This window comes from Podarcis muralis, chromosome 18 (assembly GCF_964188315.1).
Source record: "Podarcis muralis chromosome 18, rPodMur119.hap1.1, whole genome shotgun sequence".
In the NCBI taxonomy this organism is placed as follows: domain Eukaryota; kingdom Metazoa; phylum Chordata; class Lepidosauria; order Squamata; family Lacertidae; genus Podarcis; species Podarcis muralis.
The window spans coordinates 11,824,870-11,847,541 of NC_135672.1; the positions used below are offsets into that span (position 1 = coordinate 11,824,870).

General features: G+C 49.7%; 1 protein-coding gene across 3 annotated transcripts; it reads right to left on the minus strand.

The window, feature by feature from the left end:
• Positions 1 to 1,453: 1,453 nt before the first annotated feature.
• On the minus strand, positions 1,454 to 21,784 carry LOC144326048 (GRAM domain-containing protein 2A-like). 3 transcript variants are annotated; one of them, XM_077921760.1, is made up of 13 exons: positions 19,643 to 20,114; positions 14,306 to 14,434; positions 12,921 to 13,005; positions 11,579 to 11,648; positions 9,977 to 10,080; positions 8,614 to 8,712; positions 7,502 to 7,573; positions 6,675 to 6,743; positions 5,237 to 5,300; positions 4,879 to 4,947; positions 4,212 to 4,296; positions 3,334 to 3,444; positions 1,454 to 2,481 (listed from the first exon to the last, which is right to left on the minus strand). In XM_077921760.1, exons 1-13 carry the CDS (start codon positions 19,696 to 19,698, stop codon positions 2,466 to 2,468), a joined length of 1,029 nt encoding a protein of 342 aa, XP_077777886.1. In that variant the 5' UTR covers positions 19,699 to 20,114; the 3' UTR covers positions 1,454 to 2,465. The 3 variants fall into 3 exon arrangements, with proteins under 3 accessions (XP_077777886.1, XP_077777884.1, XP_077777885.1); XM_077921758.1 differs by lacking the exons at positions 1,454 to 2,481; positions 3,334 to 3,444; positions 4,212 to 4,296 and adding an exon at positions 4,382 to 4,662 and having other exon boundaries at positions 19,643 to 20,121; XM_077921759.1 differs by lacking the exons at positions 1,454 to 2,481; positions 3,334 to 3,444; positions 4,212 to 4,296; positions 19,643 to 20,114 and adding exons at positions 4,386 to 4,662; positions 21,567 to 21,784.
• Positions 21,785 to 22,672: the final 888 nt, after the last annotated feature.

Consider the following 22,672-nt stretch of genomic DNA (forward strand, 5'->3'; position numbering starts at 1 on the left):
TCCGTGCTTAACCTGAAACTGTTCTTAACCTGAAGCACTACTTTAGCTAATGGGGCCTCCTGCTGCTGCCGCGCCGCCGGAGCACAATTTCTGTTCTCATCCTGAAGCAAAGTTCTTAACCTGAAGCACTATTTCTGGGTTAGTGGAGTCTGTAACCTGAAGCGTATGTAACCCGAGGTACCACTGTACAGTGGATGTTCGGGTTGCGAACGTGATCCGTGCGGGATGCAGTGTTCGCAACCCGCGTCTCCGCACGTACAGGTTGCAATTCAGTGCATCTGCGCTCTCTGTATCCTCTGGTTTGAGGAATGTTCCAGGGGCCAGTCAGAGAAACATTTGGCCCTCAAATTCCTCAATTCCTCTCCTCCAAAAGGAGCCTAAATGTTTAGGGAAAAGGCAGCCCTGTTTAGGGAAGCTTTTAATGTTTAATAGGCTATTGTATTTTGGTGTTTTGTTGGAAGCCGCCCAGAGTGGCTGGGGAAACCCAGCCAGATGCGTGGGGTATAAATAATAAATTATATTTATAAATCTTAACACCCTCTTGGAGTGCAGACGACTTGAAAAATCTCCAGCTTTGCCAATAATCCCGGTTTTCCAATGCAACGAGGTGCCACCTCTTCCAAAATAATATGTATGCCACTTCCAAAAAACCTCAGGCAAAAACCACACTGGCTGTCTAATAATAATAATAATTTTTATTATTTATACTCCGCCCATCAAACACCCACTTAGCAAATACGCTCTACTTAAAACACCATTCCATCCACAAAACGTATCGCCATTCACGCAACGCTTCTCATTTTAAAATGTATAAATAAACAGTTGGATTTATTTTTTATTTTAAAAAAAAGGCTATGTAGGTTGAAGTGTTTTTTCTCCCTTAAAGTGCTTTTCGCTATAAGGCTGCTGTTCAGTATCTTGCCGGCGAGACTTCAACTGTTGCAATCCTTTTTTTCCCCTAGAAAAAAATAGGTGCCAGTACTCACCACAAAGTTGTTACGTTAAGTGCCACATTTTAAACCAGGAAAAAGGAAAAAGAAAGATGTGCCGGTACTTTGTACCCCCGGAAAAATATATAGCTATATCTGAAATTTCATGCATATCAGTTACCGTATTTTTCACTCTATAAGACGCACTTTTTCCCTCCTAAAAAGTAAGGGGAAATATGTGTGCGTCTTATGGAGCGAATGCAGGCTGCGCAGCTATCCCAGGAGCCAGAACAGCAAGAGGGATTGCTGCTTTCACTGCGCAGCGATCCCTCTTGCTGTTCTGGCTTCTGAGATTCAGAATATTCTTTTTCTTGTTTTCCTCCTCCAAAAACTAGGTGCGTCTTGTGGTCTGGTGCATCTTATAGAGCGAAAAATACAGTAATATCTTGACCCTCCTCCACGAAAATAGCTGTTTACTTGGTCATTTTCCTATGTCGCGAAGGCTGAAATTTCAGTTCAGCGGAGTCAAGATATTAACTGATATGCATGAAATTTCAGATAGAGCTATATAATCCCTAGTGTAGTAAAATAAGGCCTTTGGAGCAGGCATATATTTTTTTACAAAAAGTTTTTTATGAACCGCCCTAGTGAGGCCGTTCTTTTGTGAGGTGTGGGATGTAGGAACTTTTCATTGCATGATTAATATTTGATTTTTTTATTATTTAAAAAATGGGAGTCAGCAAAAAACCAAAAAGAGGACAGCTTCCTCTCAAAATCTCTCCCTTTTTAAAAGAGTTTTGTTTTCCCACCTTTTTTAGAGAGGATTTTTGAAAAATATGGTAAAAAGGACTCGGCTACATGAGTCAAAGAAACAGCGTTTTGAATGTGTTATAAATGTGCGACACCAGAGGGCGATGGAGGGCAAAGAAATTTTTAGGGGCGATTTTCCATAGCGGTTTTTCTGCATCTTTTGTTATAACGATTTAATTACTGACTTGTTTATAGCATGTTTTCTCACCTGTGTGTTTAGATCTAGTCAGAGTTTGGTTTTGAAAGGCACCTTGCAGATTTTCTGCACAGAGATCCCCAAGATATAATTAGGGGTGCTTAAAAAAAAATTTAAAATACCTTAAACTCATACCATTTAGGATTCAAGGCGCGTGCTAAAATAATTGTTCTTTCTGTGCCGGGCTGCTGAAACAAGAACTGTCCTCCGTTTTTGCAACTCGAGCTGTTTTTCGGGTACCCACAGTGCCGAAGCAAACGTCTCTTTAGGGCTGCCGTATTTTGAGAAATAAAAATCCGGACACAAAAAATTGTGGGTTTTTTGGGGGTTGTTGAGCTTTCCGGTTCTGTTTGCAAAATCCCAGACATTTTGCTGGTTTTTCAAAAAAATAAAATAAAACACGATTCCCCCTGGATGCTAAATTTCGTCGCTGGAATCCTGGACATGTCCGGGGAAAAACTGGACTTTCGGCAACCCTATTTTTCTATTTCCTGACCAGCAGCAGATGGCCTGGACATCTTGCGAGATCCTCAAGTTGTCTTATACCTGTCCAGGAAGAAAATATTTAAAAGTTACAAAGCTGAGAAAAAGAAGAAACATTTCCCCCCGTTTATTCAGCCTATTGGAGGCAGCCGACGGACCACTGCGGAATAATATTTTTAACCGGGCTTTGAATAAATCTGCCATTAATACGGTTTGGAACTGTGTTATCTTCCTCAATAGATTGCGCAAGCCACTGGTCAGAATCCTGCTTTTTCTAGAGGGTACGGGGGGGTTATTCTGAATTATGCTTTTTTATAGGAGAGTCCAACCCCCTGCGATGCAGGAATATTTTTGCCCTGTGCAGGACTCGAACTCACGACCCTCAGATTAATCGTCTCATGCAGGACCAACTGAGCAAGGGGCTATTCTGAATTCTGCCTCTAATAGGGTAGGGGGCTATTCTGTATTCTACCTCTAATAGGGAAGGGGGCTGTGGGAAACTGCTAATATAAGTGACATAGCCTTTGCCCCTCTCTTTCTGCGGGGTGTGTCTTTGTGTGTGTGTTTCTACTTTAGAGAGTTAACCAGGACTGTCGTTTTACGCCAGGGGTCAGCAAACTTTTTCAGCAGGGGGCCGGTCCACTGTCCCTCCGACCTTGTGGGGGGCCGGTCTATATTTTGGGGAAAAAACGAACAAATTCCTATGCCCCACAAATAACCCAGAGATGCATTTTAAATAAAAGGGCACATTCTACTTGTGTAAAAACACGCTGATTCCCGGACCGTCCGCCGGCCGGATTGAGAAGGGGATTGGGCCGGATCCGGCCCCCGGGCCTTAGTTTGCCTACCCATATTTTACGCCGTCAGCCGTAAAACAGAGGTAAAACAGAGGAACGAAAAGCCCCAGAAACTCACTGGTGCTGCTGCAAGTCTATTTCGGGCCACGCTCCCATGGAGATCAACTGTTCTTCCAGTTGCACGATGCGCAGGCCGATGTACCCCGAGGAAAGGAGTAGGACCACCACCCTGAAACAGAGATACCACAATATTAAGATTTTATAAGAGCGTCTCCACTCTCTCTCTCTTCCAAGCTAAACATACCCAGGTCCTTCAACCGTTCCTCATCAGGCTAAGGTTTCCAGAACCTCCATCGCCTTGGTTGCTCAGTGGAGAGGGGAAAAAATAAGCCATTGTGGCTAACAGTGATTGGCAATTTTATCCTCCAGCCAATGGGACAATCATCTTAATTTTTCTTCTAGGTAAAGGTAAAGGGACCCCTGACCATTAGGTCCAGTCATGGCCGACTCTGGGGTTGCGGCGCTCATCTCGCTTTATTGGCCGAGGGAGCCGGCGTACAGCTTCTGGGTCATGTGGCCAGCAGGACTAAGCCGCTTCTGGCGAACCAGAGCAGCGCACGGAAACGCCGTTTACCTTCCCGCTGGAGCGGTACCTATTTATCTACTTGCACTTTGAGGTGCTTTCGAACTGCTAGGTTGGCAGGAGCAGGGAGAGAGCAACGGGAGCTCACCCCGTCATTGCGGGGATTCGAACCGCTGACCTTCTGATTGGCAAGTCCTAGGCTCTGTGGTTTAACCCACAGTGCCACCCGCGTCCCACCAATAAGTCTTCTAGTAGCAGCCAAAGGTTTAGTAGGGAAGGGGCCAAGAGGTGGATTCAACAAGCTACGTGGCTTCATGGAATCGTAGAATTGCAGAGCAGGAAGGGAACCCAAAGGTCATCCATCCCAACCCGCTTTCAGTGCAGGAATCACAACAGAAAACTGGCCCACTCACAAGCAGAGATAGATGAGGATGACAGTGTTGAGGGGGCTGAGGTGAGACTTCCAGGTCTGCCAGGACTTTGTGGACAGTACCCCTCCTGGAAAGAAAAAGAGGTGGTATTATTATTATTATTATTATTATTATTATTATTATTATTATTATTATTTAATTATTAAAAAGGCCTGGGGAAAGACATATGAATTTATTTATTTTTTGGACACAGAATTGACTTGCGCCTCCATGGACAGCTGTGGGTCCAAAATGACTCCCAGGCTGCGCACCTGGTCCTTCGGGGGCACAGTCACCCCATTCAGGACCAGGGAGTCCCCCACACCTGCCCGCCTCCTGTCCCCCAAAAACAGTCCTTCTGTCTTGTCAGGATTCAACCTCAATCTGTTAGCCGCCATCCATCCTCCAACCGCCTCCAGACACTCACACAGGACCTTCACCACCTTCACTGGTTCTGATTTAAAGGAGAGGTAGAGCTGGGTATCATCTGCATACTGATGAACACCCAGCCCAAAAAACTCTGATATCCCACAATTGAATACAATTCAGTTGGTCTCTTGATGGCTGAGAGTCTCTCTCTCCGGCCTTTGGATTGCAATGCCCAGTTTGGCTCACGAAAAAGAGGTTTCGGGGGAATTTGGAGAGGGCGGTTTGCAAAAAAGCCACTCACCTCTGTTTGCTGCCGCCTGGTGAGGTTCGATAGCTGCCGTCGGGGGGCTCCGTGTCCTATCTGCCCCATCTGCGAAAGAAGAGGGTTAAGGCATTTTATTAAAAATAAAATAAAATTAAAGTTGCATTTCACCCTCTCAACAACGCTGCGAAGGAGGTCAGCCTGAAAGCGAGGGATTGGCCCAGTGCCGGATTTGCATATAAGCTAAACAGGCTATGGGATTGCGGGTGGCGCTGTGGTCTAAACCACAGAGCCTAGGACTTGCTGATCAGAAGGTCGGCAGTTCGAATCCCCGCGATGATGGGGTGAGCTCCCGTTGCTCGGTCCCTGCTCCTGCCAACCTAGACCCAGTTCTCACCAGGCTCTTCCGGGAGGGTTTGGTCCAGGGGGGGCGTCCGGCTGCCGTCCAGCTCCTTTGGGGTCTGCGAGGGGAACAAAAATGGAGAGAGGTTGGGAACGATAGGGGGGGAATTTGGTTGCATCCAGACACCTAGCTTAGCAGTGCCTCCGCTGACCAGGGTTTTGTCAGGCAAGAGTTTCTCCCAATCTTGGCAGTGCCAGATTTACGTCTAAGCTAAACAAGCTATAGCTTAAGGGGGGGGGGGACTGGATGTACATTTCCAAAATAGAACAGCAAAAGCAAATGAAATAAAACCTACATCCAGCAACAGTGTTTTGTGTTGTGTAGGCTCCTAGGATGTAAGTCATGGGCCCTGCCTGCTAGCCTGCTCCCCCAAACATCACTAGTTTGCTCCTTTCTATATATAGGGTGCCTAAAATATCCCTGGTTTGCTCCTTTCTATATATAGGGTGCCTTTCCATATATTTGTTGTTGTTGTTTAGCCGTTTAGCCGTGTCCGCCTCTTGGTGACCCCCTGGACCAGAGCACGCCAGGCCCTCCTGTCTTCCACTGCCTCCCGCAGTTTGGTCAAACTCATGCTGGTAGCTTCGAGAACACTGTCCCACCATCTCGTCCTCCGTCGTCCCCTTCTCCTTGCGCCCTCCATCTGTCCCAACATCAGGGTCTTTTCCAGGGAGTCTTCTCTTCTCATGAGGTGGCCAAAGTATTGGAGCCTCAGCTTCAGGATCTGTCCTTCCAGTGAGCCCTCAGGGCTGATTTCCTTCCGAAAGGAGAGGTTGGATCTTCTTGCAGTCCATGGGACTCTCCAGAGTCTCCTCCAGCACCAGAATTCAAAAGCATCCATTCTTCGGCGATCAGCCTTCTTTATGGTCCAGCTCTCACTTCCATACATCACTACTGGGAAAACCATGGCTTTAACAATATGGACCTTTGTTGGCAAGGTGATGTCTCTGCTTTTTAAGATGCTGTCTAGGTTTGTCACTGCTTTCCTCCCAAGAAGCAGGCGTCTTTTAATTTCGTGGCTGCTGTCACTATCTGCAGTGATCATGGAGCCCAAGAAAGTCAAATCTCTCACTGCCTCCATTTCTTCCCCTTCTATTGCCAGGAGGTGATGGGACCAGTGGCCATGATCTTCGGTTTTTTGATGTTGAGCTTCAAACCATATTTTGCGCTCTCCTCTTTCACCCTGTATATAGGGTGCCTAAAATATCCCTGGTTTGCTCCTTTCTATATATAGGGTGCCGACATTCTGCATGGACCGGTTGCACGGCAACATGGGCAAATGGCTTGAGATACCTATGAGGTCCATAAATTACCATATAGCATATATTATCATATAAGCGGGTGCCCTACACCTGTAGCCTTTCGATCCTAATAATTCCTAATCCCAAAAGGATGGCTGGCCACACAAAAGACAGAGAACGCAGTTTCTTACCAGGGAAATCTTAAGCAGCTGGTCCGAAAGGTTGTGCGCTGCGGTTGGGCTGTTGTTGCGGCTGGCGTCCTAGAGGAAGCAGAAGAGAAATCAAAGCACTGGGACCAGAAGTGGAAGGGCCCTCCAAAAGCCATCTATCCCAACCCCCCGTGAGATACATAGCTGTACCTAAGACGGACCGGATTTCCTAATTTCAGGACTGTGGAATATCTTTAATAATAATAAACATTATTATTATTATTATTATTATTATTATTATTATTATTATTCAATTCCAATCCATCTATAGCAGGGGTCAGCAAACGTTTTCAGCAGGGGGCCGGTCCACCGTCCCTCAGACCTTGTGGGGGGCCGGACTATATTTTTTGGGGGGGAAATGAACCAATTCCTATGCCCCACAAATAACCCAGAGATGCATTTTAAATAAAAGGACACCTTCTACTCACGTAAAAACGTGCTAATTGGAACGGATTAATCCGTTTTGCATTACTTTCTATGGGAAAGCGCTGTCTTGGTTTTGGAATGCTTTGGTTTTGGAACGGATTAAGTTTGAGACCCAAGGTACCACTGTATTACAATTCCACCCCATCATTTCTCCAACAAAAGTTCTTGCTCCCTCCATTTTTTCCCCTGGGTAGAGGTAATGTTGGTCACAAGGACTAGAAACTTAGGTTCTTTTAAAAAATGAGAGGAAGATGGTATCTTCCTGAGATTTTGAATCTTGGCACCACATCAAGGTGTGTGTGTGTGTGTTTCCCAACAGAGAACCAAGGTACCACTCTATTATTATTATTATTATTATTATTATTATTATTATTATTAATTACCTGGAGGTGTTTGCAGACGGAGCGCAGGACCTGGTAAACGGTTTCCCGGGAGCGGAGGGACCCAAACAGGAACTGTGGTGTGGGAAGAAGGGGTAAGACAAAATAAAATAAGATCGCAGTCTTCACCCCGTGGAACAAAACAGATCCCTCAATCTCATATTTTGCGTTCCTTTCCGATGGAGAGGCAGCCGAGCCTTCCACACAGAAATAACACCCCATAATAGATCGGAAAGCGTGCTAGAGGAAAAGCCCGGGCAAACAGGACTAGAGCCTTGCTGGGTTTATTTTAAAAATGGAATTCTTAGGAGGCTGAAATGTTCGGAGTTTCCGTCAGGGCCAACATACAAATTCTGCAAACCACCTTGTGAGCCTCGGATGGAGGGGAATATATCAATTCAATAAAGAACCGTAATTTAAATCACATTCAATGCACACTTAAAAACATTCCCCTTGGACCTGTTGCTTCAGCGAAGGGCTGACATGCGTCCAGAATTTCCTGGACATAGCCCTCGTAAACAGAGTCCAGGTGGAGATTGCTGAAATGTCCGGGGAAATCTGGACATAGCGAACGTGTAAAGGTAAAGGGACCCCTGACCGTTAGGTCCAGTCGTGGCCGACTCTGGGGTTGCGGCACTCATCTCGCTTTACTGGCCGAGGGAGCCGGCGTACAGCTTCCGGGTCATGTGGCCAGCAGGACTAAGCCGCTTCTGGTGAACCAGAGCAGCGCACGGAAACGCTGTTTACCTTCCCGTCGGAGCGGTACCTATTTATCTACTTGCACTTTGATGTGCTTTCGAACTGCTAGGTTGGCAGGAGCAGGGACCGAGCAACGGGAGCTCACCCTGTCATTGCGGGGATTTGAACTGCCGACCTTCTGATCGGCAAGTCCTAGGCTCTGTGGTTTAACCCACAGCGCCACCCGCGTGCCCCCACTCGTGACCCGGAAGCTGGACGCCGGCTCCCTCGGCCAGTAAAGCGAGATGAGCGCCGCAACCCCAGAGTCGGCCACGACTGGACCTAACGGTCAGGGGTCCCTTTACCTTTAAGAGAGTGGGGTCCTAAGCTAGAGATTGTTGAGCTTTTTCGTAAATCCAGCAGTGCTCGGCTCTCACCTTTTCACCGTCCGACGTCCGGATGCAGACGGCGTTGGGTACCAGCAAGGCTGTGTTGGCCTTTTTGAGGATGGTGATGGTGGAAACTGGGATGACGACCTGTCCGTCCCGGAAAAGGGGAGAGAGAGAGAGAGAGAGAGAGAGAGAGGGAGAGAGAGAGAGAGAGGGAGGGAGGGGTGAGGGACACGAAAGCGCAGGATATGACCCAACATGGTTCATATGGAAAAGGTATCTTTATACTACAGAGAGAGAGAGACCAGAAGTCTATGTTAGCGGAGAAATCTGAGGGCTCCCTTGGGCAAAAAACAAGGACACCAGCCAGGAATACCAGAGCAAAACAGCAGCCAGTAGACTTGGTCTTTATTGAAGACCCTCGAGACAGGACTCCCACCTGCCACCAGGTGGAACAAGATGGAAGCCCCAAACAAAAGAGAACCCAAACTTTTATTAGCTGCTAATCCCCGTGTTACAGCCCCCCAAACTACATCACTCATACATCATGAAAGGGGAGGTCTGGTGGCTGTAATCTGAGCATCCTGGACCCTGCCCCATGGTTCTCCTTGCCCTCCACCAAACACCCATCAAGTGGAACAAAAGAGATCTTTACATTTCCCTGTTTCCCAGCCAAGTTCATCACACTCTTTTGTCTTCATCTGGGTTTGTTATGTCTGGAATGGCTACCTGTCTGGCACTCAGCTATCAGGAGGCCAGGGATCATCACTCAGGCAGAGGGGCTGCTGAGGAGCTGAGCTCACATGTCTATATGAAATTCTGAAGTTTCCCCAGTGAGCCGGTACACAGATACATTGATCAGTTAATTCTGACATTTGGTATTGTGCAGCAGAGGCCGTTTGAATAGATAGGAAGAAACTGCGACGAAGTGTTTTGTGGGGACAAATCACAAAAGTCACAAAAGCGATTGTGCTGAGTTTGGTACTGGGCTGCATGTGCGTGATATCTGCTGGAGGGGCAAACCCACCCCCAACCTATACATAAATTCCTGCAACAACTATAAAAAGAGCTTATGGCGTCCCGCAACATTATCCCAGCTAGCTTTTGTCTAGGCAACAAAGGGAAGGAAGAATAAACCTCTGCAGATCCTAAACCCGGGGGCCGGATCCGGCCCAATCGCCTTCCAAATCCGGCCCGCATATGGTCTGGGAATCGGCGTGTTTCTACATGAGTAGAATGTGTCCTTTTATTTAAAATGCATCTCTGGGCTATTTATGGGGCATAGGAATTCGTTCATTTCTTTTTTCCAAAATATAGTCCGGCCCCCCACAAGGTCTGAGGGACAGGGGACCGGCCCCCTGCTGAAAAAGTTTGCTGACCCCTGCTTTAACCTCGGCCGGAGAGCCCTTACCTTAACTTCCCGGTGTACCATGCTGCAGTAGAAGCAGACGTGATTTTCGGATATATACAGGCAGCCGTGATAAGGCACGTCCCGTTGCCAGGCGCACGAAAACGCTGCGGGGGAAAAGACCAGGAAGGAAGGGTTGGCAAAGAAGCTGCCACGATTCTAGTCCTCAACATAGCTGTCAACCGTCCCTTATTTGGCGGAAAAGTCCCTTATCCCAGCACCGTGTCCCGCTGCTGTCCCTTATTGATGATGTCCCTTCAATTTCCCGGGTTTCAAAGGAAGCAGCTCCTCTCCCTCCCTCCCTGCCGGCCAGGGAGGAGGGAGGCTCCAACTGTGTTGCTTGGCTGCGTTGCTCACCCAATAAGGAGTCTAAGAACGACTGGGGGGTGGAGCTTGCATGCCTTCTGCCGATCAAATCGGCCGCGTTGCCTGGGGACTCGCCTTTGCTCAGCGCTTCCCAGCGGAGAGGTGACGGTGGTTTTCCTTGCTGCATCCCCTTTGCCGGGTTGCTGCGCTGTGGGAACCACCGCTTGAGGCTTCGTTTGGCTGCTGGCTGGTCTTTCTGCCTTTGGCTCGGAGGGGCTCAGAAGTCGAACATACCTGTGCTCTTAAAATCCCTTATTTTGGCTGCTGAGCCCTTATTTTTGAGACGGCTGGTCCCTTATTTTCAAATCTGTAAGTTGACAGCTATGGTCCTCAGTGTGGCGAACCATCACACAGCAACCAGAGTTGGGCCCCGCGGGAGGAGTAGGTTGCATGCAAACTCCTCCTAACTTCTCTTCGTTTTGCACGAAGCATGGAGGAGCTAAATGGATGCATAATAGTGGCGGCGGCTGCACACCCTCCAAGATTTTTATCAGTGCCTAAATGATATTGAAGGGACGCGGGTGGCGCTGTGGGTTAAACCACTGAGCCTAGGACTTGCCGATCAGAAGGTCGGCGGTTCGAATCCCCATGATGGAGTGAGCTCCCGTTGCTCCCCAGAGTCGGCCACGACTGGACCTAATGGTCAGGGGTCCCTTTACCTTTAAATGATATCGAGCGTTGGAACAACTTGGCCACAATAAGGAAATTTTGCCCATGGCATGACTGTTTCCACCTTCCCATTTCGACTCCCTGGCACCCTATCTGCATAACCGAGCAATTCCAAAATATAGATGCGCTTTTACTCTCACGAGATTGAATGTCTTGCCCTCGGCGGGACTTGAGGGACGATTCCAACAGATCCCACACGAAAAACGTCCCTGTGGAGACGGCCGTCCCGAATTGGTGGCACACGCCCTTCTGGCTTGCCCTCTTTATAAAGACTTGAGGAATGAGATTATCACCCCTCTTTTATCGTCCATTCCGGGTCACCCAGCCACTGGCCCAGGGTCCTTTCTCTTGGCAGATCAAGACGAGCAGGTGACAGCAAAGGTGGCAAGGTTTTTCGCTGGGGCAATCAGAATAAGGTCCACTATTTGACCATTGATTCAAAACCCCAAGATGTATTTTATATAATTGACTTTTTCTTTCTATTCTTTGTATATCGTAGTGTTGTTTTATTGCTAGGGCCGATGGCTGATGCAAATAAAGACTCATTAATTAATTAATTCAAGCACTTACTCTGCAGGAGTTCTTCCTCCTCAGGGAAGTCTTTGAATACCCTTCGGAAGTTGAGAGAGTGTTTCACCAGCTGCGGAAAGGGGAGAGAGAGAGAGAGAGAGGTGAGCTGTTTGGCCCTGATCCGGGTCACCTGAGATTCCTGCAATTTAGGATTCTACGATTCTACGATACTTATTAAGGACTGGAAACTTCTGACAGACTTTTTGCGTGAAAGAGAAAATGAACTTGTAACAGATGGATTTGAAGATTGGGGTGGGGGAAATTACTGGTTTATAGAAATTACTGGCTTAGAGAAAACAGAACAGATGGATGTTAAGGTGTGAATACTATATTTAACAGACAGAGAACCGGAAGTCTTTTTCTCGTTCATTTTCTCTTTTTCCTTCCCTCCCTTCCTCCCTAACTATGGCAGGGACTTATGGCCTTTTTGGTGGTGGCTCCCCGGTTGCGGAACGCTCCCCACCCGTCTCAATCGCTATGAACTTTCAGGTTTTGAAGGGGGAAGGAATGGGTTTCTGTGCAGTCAGTCTGAAACGGGCCCCAAAATCTGCATTTTTCCTTCTCCAAGGGAGCGTTTCTAAAATGCATTAACTTGAGCTCTTGAGCCAACGTATAAACAGAAGCCCAGCTGTATAAACAAGTGCTCAAAGCCCTCTCCTTTATCAGTCTGTGACGGCAATGGATGGCCTTGCCAGTTCCGAGTGGAGCAGGGATGGCACGTCTGGGTCTTATCTTACATCCTGACCACAAAAGACGCACAGACCTTGTCAGGTCTGACAAGAGAACCGGGAACGGCGCCAGGAGTGTTCTCAGAGTTGGTGACCTCCTGCCCCAAGATGAGAGTATAGGAACAAGAACCTTTTATTGTCAAGAGTACCGGAACAGGAACATCTGTGATGTCAACCTGCGTGTATAAGCTGACGTGTCTGGATTCCTGGGGAAGGGGGGGGAGAGGGTGCCTGGAGGATATATATACTGCATGAACTTTCTCATTTCTTTGGGCTTGCTGTGAACTGACCATGCACATGCCTTCTGCTATCCGGAGAGCAGAATAAACTCTTTCTCTGAATCAACCTCGGTGTCATTTGACTTCCTTCCTCCCTGTTCTGGGAGCCACACTCACCCTACCATCGGTAAAGTCTAATAAGGCTACAGTTTGAAATGGTAGATGTGTCAGCCGTTCTGCAGAAGCAGGGCAGGATAGAAAGTCTATTATTCATCCCTGCATTGAAAGCGGGTTGGACTGCATGACCACTGGAGGGCCCTTCAAACTCTATACGAATTAGTTAATAATTACAAATCAGAGCAGTCGGAAAAGGCTCTCTCTGCCGGCCAAGCTTACATTGGAGTCCGAATTCCGGTGCTGCGCAGAGGCCAAAGTTTCTTTCTCGGCCTCTTTGGAGTAAGACGGATCGTAGGTCTTGGATCTAAAAGGAACGAGAGAAACAAAGATGCTCTTAAATAAGAGGAAAAGATTGTCGAAAATGTATAAATTACTGTTGGCACACTAAGGATGAGGAGGTCAAAGGAGTGATGCTACAATGGGCTAAAGATTTTGGGGATAATATTCAGTTAGAATCCTGGGAAAGGTTGTGGAAAGATTACCGTAATTTTATTGCATGCAATGCACTCGAAGAAAATGTTATGAAAATGATGTACAGGTGTTATCTAACACCAGCTAAACTTGCTAAAAGGTTACCAGACATCCCCGTTTCCCAGGGACAGTCCCCGGATTTATAAATCAGTCCGCTGTCAAAATCCATCAGACCCGAAGTTGATTAAAAATTATAGACCATTTCTCTGTGGAATATAGACTATAAATTTTTGACTGGGGTCTTAGCAAATAGAATGAAAATCATTTAAAAAAATAATTATGAGGAAAGACCAAAAAATGTAATCCAGAAACAATGGAAATGTTTAAATGATTATTTATGTAGACAAATGGATGAAGGGAGGGCGCCACCACTGAGAAGGCCCTCTGTCTGGTTCCCTGTAACCTCACTTCTCGCAGGGAGAGAACTGCCAGAAGGCCCTCGGGAGATGGACCCAGGTGTCCGGGTAGAACGATGGGGGTGGAGACGCTCCTTCAGGGATACTGGGCCATTTAGGGCTTTCAAGGTCAACACCAACACTTTGAATTGTGCTCGGAAATGTCCTGTGAGCCAATGGAGGTATTTCAGGAGCAGTGTTATGTGGTCCCGGCGGCCGCTCTCAGTCCCCAGTCTAGCTGCCGCATTCTGGATTAGTTGCAGTTTCCGGGTCACCTTCAAAGGCAGCCCCACATAGAGCGCATGGCAGTAGTCCAAGCGGGAGATAACCAGAGCATGCACCACTCTGGCGAGACAGTCCGTGGGCAGGGAGGGTCTCATCCTGCATACCAGATGGAGCTGCCCTGGACACAGAGTTAACCTGTGCCTCCATGGACGGCTGTGAGTCCAGAATGACTCCCAGGCTGCGCACCTGGTCCTTCGGGGGCACAGTGACCCCATTCAGGACCAGGGAGTCCCCCACACCTGCCCGCCTCCTGTCCCCCAAAAACAGTCCTTCTGTCTTGTCAGGATTCAACCTCAATCTGTTAGCCGCCATCCAGCCTCCAACCGCCTCCAGGCACTCACACAGGACCTTCACTGGTTCTGATTTAAAGGAGAGGTAGAGCTGGGTGTCCTCTGCCCTTAAGTAGGTCAAACACACAAGCGGTTCGGAGCCTCTCTTTTTGCCAAAACTCACCGCGAAAGGGGCGGGTTGTGTCCATTCCTGGCTGCCTCACCAACCGTCTCCTCCAAACTCTGGGACTTTTTTTGCTCCGACATCCTTCGCTTGCTTTTCCTTGGCTTTCCGGAGATCTCTGACAGGCAGCTGGGAAGGAACGAGAAATTTCCTGTTCAATTATGTTGCTTCACACATCCCCAACCCAACTGACACTTCCTCCTCAGACACCATCACCCTCGCTGCTGATCCACCCATCCTTGCTCCTGCGCCCATTTCACAGACGGGCACAAGAGAGGCAGAGACTTAAGCAAGGGGGAAGGCGGCGAAAGAGGCCCTCAAGCTGGACTTGAATCATTCTGGATATCTTCCAAACGGCATGCCTTCAACATGTCTCCGACGGGGAATTTAATTTTTATTGAGATTGCAGGAGGATAAATTTCCCAGCATTGCTCCTGCGCCCATTTCACAGACGGGCACAAGAGAGGGAGAGATTTAAGCAAGGCCGGAGGTGGCGAAAGAAGCCCTCGGCTGGACTTGAACCATTTTGGATGAGTTCAAAACGGCATGCCTTCAACGCGTCTCCAAAAGGGAGACGATGAATTTTATTTTTATTGTGATTGCAGGAGCATAAATGTCCCCTTTTCGGCTCACCTCGCTCCTGCGCTTTGCCGTGCAAAGCGATCCCTCTCTAGCCTGTCATCAGTCAGAATTTAATGAGATTATTTCCCTCCCCTTCCCTATAATTAGCCGCGTGCCGATGAAAACAGCCTCGCCCCGATACAAAACCCGAGATTGCGATCGCTTTATGTAACGTCTCAGGTGACGAGGGAGTGGGTGGCATCTCGATTTAACTTTTGGCCCTCCATAAAGTGTTCTGCCTACTCCTGAGGATGATCTGTGGAGCTTCCTCATCCAGGAACAGTCTAGCACTAAATACTGCTTGCTGGTGGGGCAGCGGTTTACACAACAACGTAGGAAGACGGAAGAAGTTGCTTTTGGTATTTCGCAGATGTATCCGGCTGGACGCCGGTTTACTCTTAGTCCAATAAGCCTCCGCGGCTGACGATTAAAGGTAAAGGGACCCCTGACCATTAGGTCCAGTCGTGGCCGACTCTGGGGTTGCGGCGCTCATCTCGCTTTATTGGCCGAGGGAGCCGGCGTCCAGCTTCCGGGTCATGTGGCCAGCAGGACTAAGCCGCTTCTGGCGAACCAGAGCAGCACACGGAAACACCGCTTACCTTCCAGCTGGAGTGGTACCTATTTATCTACTTGCACTTTGTGCTTTCGAACTGCTAGGTTGGCAGGAGCACGGACCGAGCAACGGGAGCTCACCCCGTCACAGGGATTCGAACCGCCGACCTTCTGATCGGCAAGCCCTAGGCTCTGTGGTTTAACCCACAGCGCCAAACCAAGGCAGTAGAACAGGGCTCAGCAAACTTTTTCAGCAGGGGGCCGGTCCACTGCTCCTCAGACCTTGTGGGGGGCCAGACTACATTTTAGAAAATGTAAATTCAGTGGTACCTCTGGTTACGTACTTAATTCGTTCCAGAGGTCTGTTCTTAACCTGAAACTGTTCTTAACCTGAAGCACCACTTTAGCTAATGGGGCCTCCTGATGCCACCACTGCACAATTTCTGTTCTCATCCTGAAGCAAAGTTCTTAACCCGAGGTACTATTTCTGGGTTAGCGGAGTCTGTAACCTGAAGCGTCTGTAACCCGAGGTTCCCTGCGACGCGCCCATCACGATGCCCATGGCGTGGCCCAGACCTGCCGCCTGGGTTTACCTCAGCGCACAGGTGGCCCGGCTTCGGATTGGCTGCAGGAGCTTTCGGGAGCCAATCTGAAACTGCCAGCGCCGCGGAAGTCGGTCTCTGCACGATAAGGCGTCCGCGCCTTCAAGGAAACGCCATGCTGGTTTAGCTCAGCACGGGGACTGGATTTAAGAGCCTGGTGGGGCCGCATCCAGCTCCCGGGCCGTAGTTTGCCGACCCCTGTGGTAGAACCTCCATGCGCAGGAGAAGCCTACCTGAAAATGTCAGCCGATCGAGCGGCGAGAGAGGGATGTCCGGGAACTCTGGCTCTGCGGCAGACCCAAGACCCATAACCTTTCACATCAATATCACAGCTTATTTTCTCTGCATTTCACGTTATCATTTTCATTTAGGGGATTTATTTTATTTTATTTTATTTTATTTTTAGGGGGGTGGATAAGGAGGTCTACACCCAGCAAGAGAAGGGTGAAATAACATGTGAGGTTAGGTAAAGGTACCCCTGCCCGTACGGGCCAGTCTTGCCAGACTCTAGGGTTGTGCGCTCATCTCACTTAAGAGGCCGGGAGCCGGCGCCGTCCGAAGACACTTCCAGGTCACGTGGCCAGCGTAACGAAGCTGCACTGGTGAGCCAGCACCAGTGCCGCACACGGAAACGCCGTTTACCTTCCCGCTATAAAGCGGTCCCTATTTCTCTACTTGCACCTGGGGGTGCTTTCGAACTGCTAGGTGGGCAGGAGCTGGGACCGGATGGCGGGAGCTCACCCCGTCGCGGGGATTCGAACCGCCGACCTTACGATCGGCAAGTCCTAGGCACTGAGGTTTTACCCACAGCGCCACCCGCGTCCCAACACGTGAGGTTATTTGTTTATAATTGAAATTCTATCCATAATATAACGATTCACGCCAGGGAGACTTCCGGGCCGGGAGCTGAAATCCGTGGTGCATGCTTTGGAGTTGCTATGCAAAACAGGATAAACGGAGAAGCAAAACATCCAGTCCGGCTGGCTTGTGGCATTCCTGGGTTTTTCCCAGCCAGCCGCCAGGGGAAAAGTCACCGGCGCGGAAAATCAGAGCCGCCACAAAACACCAGAATTTACCCCTCGGCCAGATCCCAGTTTTCCTTTTCAAAAGCCAATCGTTTGCTTTTTATTGCTTCCCTCCAAAGAGCTCCAGGCTTGGCTCAGGGCTTCTTCCTCCCCGCAACCTCATTTTATAGAATCAGAATTTCAGAAAGGGATCCCGTTTCCCGGAAGGGTCATCTATCCCAACCCGCAAACCTCCAAGGCAGAAACTGCAGCAACAAGCTTTCGAAAAATTACTGGCCGATTGGTACTCACCAATCAAGCTTCCAGCAGAGCCAATGCTAGCCCCCTCGCCCCCCGGCTTCTAATCGCCTCCGTCCTTAAATAGGACTAGAAACTTGGGCTGCATTCGCCGCACTCCTTTTATTTCGGCATTCCTAGCCAGGGGGTTGCAGGGATCGGGGATCGGCAGGGGCGATCTCCAAAAGGTAAAGAGGACTGGAAACTTAGGCTGCGGTTTGATACACGCCCATTGGACCAGATGGCCTCTGGGGCAGACGCGTGTTGGACTGTGTATCGTATATTTGGAGGGGTTCCAGAGTTGTTCCCTTCCCAGACTGATGCTTCCGTGACGCTAGTCCTAACCTGAGACGCCAATCTTTCGCAAGATCCAAACCCCCACGTGCGCCCATAAATACCCTATTTTTCGCTCTATAAGACGCACCAGACCACAAGACGCACCTAGTTTTTGGAGGAGGAAAACAAGAAAAAATATATTCTGAATCTCAGAAGCCAAAAATCCAATCTGCCCTGATATCACATGGGACAAGCATCCATCTATGCCCCAGCGTCCTGTCTCCGACAGAGGACAGCCACAGACTTCAAGGAACCCGCATTGCTGGGGGGGTTGGACTTTGTTGTTGTTGTTGTTGAGTTGTTTAGTCGTGTCCGCCTCTTGGTGACCCCCTGGACCAGAGCACGCCAGGCCCTCCTGTCTTCCACTGCCTCCCCCAGTTTGGTCAAACTCATGCTGGTAGCTTTGAGAACACTGTCCCACCATCTCCTCCTCTGTCGTCCCCTTCTCCTTGCGCCCTCCATCTTTCCCAACATCAGGGTCTTTTCCAGGGAGTCTTCTCTTCTCCTGAGGTGGCCAAAGTCTTGGAGCCTCAGCTTCAGGATCTGTCCTTCCAGTGAGCACTCAGGGCTGATTTCCTTCCGAATGGAGAGGTTGGATCTTCTTGCAGTCCACGGGACTCTCAAGAGTCTCCTCCAGCACCAGAATTCAAAAGCATCCATTCTTCGACGATCAGCCTTCTTTGTGGTCCAGCTCTCACTTCCATGCATCACTACTGGGCCACAGACTTCTAGGAACCCGCATTGCTGGGGGGGGGGGTGGACTAGATAACTCCGACTCACAATCTTATGGTTCTAACCCCCAGAGGGGGGGGGGTCACTTCTTTCCCCAAGTGCCTGCCTGTTCAGTGGTAGACTGCCGTGAACTAGGAAGCTCTACTTTTAGCAGTAGAGAAAGGATTTTGTCCGTAAAAGGAGCAGCCGAGGGGGTGTCCCTCCCGGGCTCCGAACTGGCTGCCGCCTCTAACCATTGGTCCTGCTGGTTGCTGGGAGACGGGGCCTATTCTTATTATTGATTCAGTTCAAGGTGGCTCACAAACAAGAACACGCGCAGAGCGCGCGCACCCGGCGCAAGCGTCCCGAAAGTATTGGGAGCGGAATCACTGGTGGGCTGAGAATCATCACCCGTGCTGAGAGCCTGCCAGGACGCCTGGGTCCCTTCTAGGATGCTGGGAGGGGCTTTGCATCTATTGGAAGCCGGATGTCTCCGGCAGAGTGCCAGGACACCTGGGTTCTTCTTGAGAGAAGATGGCAGGTTTATTTTTAGAGGGTTTAGAAATAGGAAAGGCGGAGATGGGAGAGAGAGAGAGAGGGAGGGAGGGAGAGGGAGGGAGGAAGGGAGGGAGGGAGGGAGGGAAAAAGAGTGAAAGAAAGAAAGAAAGAAAGAAAGAAAGAAAGAAAGAAAGAAAGAGAGAGGGAGAGGGGGGGAGAGAGAGAGAAAGGAAGGAAGGGGAAAAGAGTGAAAGAAAGAAAGAGGAAGAGAGGAGAAAAGGAAGGAAGGAAGGGAGAGAGAGAAAAAGAGCGAAAGAAAGAAAGAGAAAGAAAGAAAGAAAGAAAGAAAGAGGGAGGGGAGAGAGAGAGGAAGGAAGGAAGGAAGGAAGGAAGGAAGGAAGGAAGGAAGGAAGGAAGGAAGGAAGGAAGAAAGAGAAAAAGAGCGAGAGAGAGAGAAAGAAAGAAAGAAAGAAAGAAAGAAAGAAAGAAAGAAAGAAAGGGAGAGAGAGAGAAAGGAAGGAAGGAAGGAAGGAAGGAAGGAAGGAAGGAAGGAAGGAAGGAAGGAAGGAAGGAAGGAAGGAAGGGGGAGAGAGAGAGAGAGAGAGAGGAAGGAAGGAAGGAAGGAAGGAAGGAAGGAAGGAAGGAAGGAAGGAAGGAAGGGACTTGTCCCTAAACCCGGACGCCTGAGTTCTTCTCTCCCTAAAGGAGGTTACTACCTGATGTCGGTCAAGGAGAGGCTATCAGGTCCCGGGGCGACTCCGAGCTTGACCATCGCGGAGCCTCCGCAGATCCGATGCCCGGCTCCTGGGCGGGGAGAAGGGAGGCGCACGGACGCGAGGGAAGACCTTGAACCTTTCCCTCCGCCTCCCCGCGATGACTCCCGAAGCGAAGGGTGACGGCGGGCCACCTTGGACTCCTCCTCCTCCTCTCACCTTCCTGCCCAGCAGCCGGGATGAGCCGGCGGCGGTTCTGAGTCACCCGAGAGAAGCGGAGCGACTCCGGATTAAGCGCCGGAGCGACTGAAACGGGTTCTTTCCCCATCCCTGATCTAACAAATAGACCGCAGGCATGTCCAACAGGTAGATCGTGATCTGGTAGATCTACCAGAAGATCACTGGACGTCTGCGGTCAAGCTGAACAACTGTGGCTCCCCTAAAAAACCCTCAACATTTTACCTGCTCCCTGAAAAAACTCAACAGGTTTGACCTGAACCCCACAAAAGGGAGTAGATCACTGCCAGTTTTTAACTCTTAACCACCCCAGAAATAGAGGGAGTCCCAGGAAGGGATGTCCTTTCTGAACTCCCATCTTTCATACCCTCCAACATTTATCCGATGGCGAGTCCTATTCCAACCCCTCCAACGTTTCTCCTCTGAAAATAGGGACGTCCTATTCCATCTCCTCCAACGTTTCTCCCCTGAAAAGAGGGACGTCCTATTCCATCCCCTTCAACGTTTCTCCCCTGAAAAGAGGGACGTCCTATTCCATCCCCTCCAACGTTTCTCCCCTGAAAAGAGGGACGTCCTATTCCATCCTCTCCAACGTTTCTCCCCTGAAAAGAGGGACGTCCTATTCCATCCCCTCCAACGTTTCTCCCCTGAAAAGAGGGACGTCCTATTCCAACCCCTCCAACGTTTCTCCTCTGAAAATAGGGACGTCCTATTCCATCTCCTCCAACGTTTCTCCCCTGAAAAGAGGGACGTCCTATTCCATCCCCTTCAACGTTTCTCCCCTGAAAAGAGGGACGTCCTATTCCATCCCCTCCAACGTTTCTCCCCTGAAAAGAGGGACGTCCTATTCCATCCCCTCCAACGTTTCTCCCCTGAAAAGAGGGACGTCCTATTCCATCCCCTCCAACGTTTCTCCCCTGAAAAGAGGGACGTCCTATTCCATCCCCTTCAACGTTTCTCCCCTGAAAAGAGGGACGTCCTATTCCATCCCCTCCAACGTTTCTCCCCTGAAAAGAGGGACGTCCTATTCCATCCCCTCCAACGTTTCTCCCCTGAAAAGAGGGACGTCCTATTCCATCCTCTCCAACGTTTCTCCCCTGAAAAGAGGGACGTCCTATTCCATCCCCTCCAACGTTTCTCCCCTGAAAAGAGGGACGTCCTATTCCATCCCCTCCAACGTTTCTCCCCTGAAAAGAGGGACGTCCTATTCCATCCCCTCCAACGTTTCTCCCCTGAAAAGAGGGACGTCCTATTCCATCCCCTCCAACGTTTCTCCCCTGAAAAGAGGGACGTCCTATTCCATCCCCTCCAACGTTTCTCACCTGAAAAGAGGGACGTCCTATTCCATCCCCTCCAACGTTTCTCCCCTGAAAAGAGGGACGTCCTATTCCATCCCCTCCAACGTTTCTCCCCTGAAAAGAGGGACATCCTATTCCATCCCCTCCAACGTTTCTCCCCTGAAAATAGGGACGTCCTATTCCATCCCCTCCAACGTTTCTCCCCTGAAAATAGGGACGTCCTATTCCATCCCCTCCAACGTTTCTCCCCTGAAAATAGGGACGTCCTATTCCATCCCCTCCAACGTTTCTCCCCCGAAAAAAGGGACGTCCTATTCCACCCCCTCCAACATTTCTGCCCTGATTTCCAAATGGGGTGGAATCATATCGATTGCAAGAGCCCAGCCACTTACAGCTTACTCGGCCGCCCCAAGACGACATCTTCAGCAGCTTTGAGGTGGTCCATTTCTCACTCCAAAGGGCCGTCCTCCTCTTCCTCGCCTTCCTCGCCAGCCTTCTGCCCTCTGAACCTCCTCTCAGCTGCTTTTATCAGCAGGGAGGGTGAGAAAAGTGTGAAGTCCAACTGAAGTCCGGGGTTCCACCTGCTGCCAGCAAGACCAGGAAGCTGTCGACTCCAAGGCAATTCAGAGAGCAAACATGACTTCTCCTCTGGCAGTCCAAGTTGCCTGGAGACAGACATCCTTCAAACGGTTGCCGCGGCAACGGCATCGGGACTCCCTTTGGCATGAAGGGAGGTTGCCGGCGCCTCCCCCACAGCCACTCACGTTGCCTCTGCTCTGTGGTACCCAAAGATGCTCTCCAGCTCCCTGAAACTTGTCCTTCTTCCCAGTCCATCTTCTGCTTGCAGCAGAGATAAAGGTAAACCTAGACAGCATCTTAAAAAGCAGAGACATCACCTTGCCAACAAAGGTCCGTATAGTTCAAGCTATGGTTTTCCCAGTAGTGATATATGGAAGTGAGAGCTGGACCACAAAGAAGGCTGATCGCCGGAGAATGGATGCTTTTGAATTCTGGTGCTGGAGGAGACTCTTGAGAGTCCCATGGACTGCAAGAAGATCCAACCTCTCCATTCGGAAGGAAATCAGCCCTGAGTGCTCACTGGAAGGACAGATCCTGAAGCTGAGGCTCCAAGACTTTGGCCACCTCATGAGAAGAGTAGACTCCCTGGAAAAGACCCTGATACTGGGAAAGATGGAGGGCAGAAGGAGAAGAGGACGACAGAGGACGAGATGGTGGGACAGTGTTCTCGAAGTGACCAGCATGAGTTTGACCAAACTGCGGGAGGCAGGGGAAGACAGGAGTGCCTGGCCTGCTCTGATCCAGGGGGACACGAAGAGGTGGATACGACTAAACAACAACAAAGGGACCCCTGACCATTAGGTCCATTTGTGGCCAACTCTGGGGTTGCGTCGCTCATCTCGCTTTATTGGCCGAGGGAGCCGGCGTACAGCTTCCGGGTCATGTGGCCAGCATGACTAAGCCGCTTCTGGTGAACCAG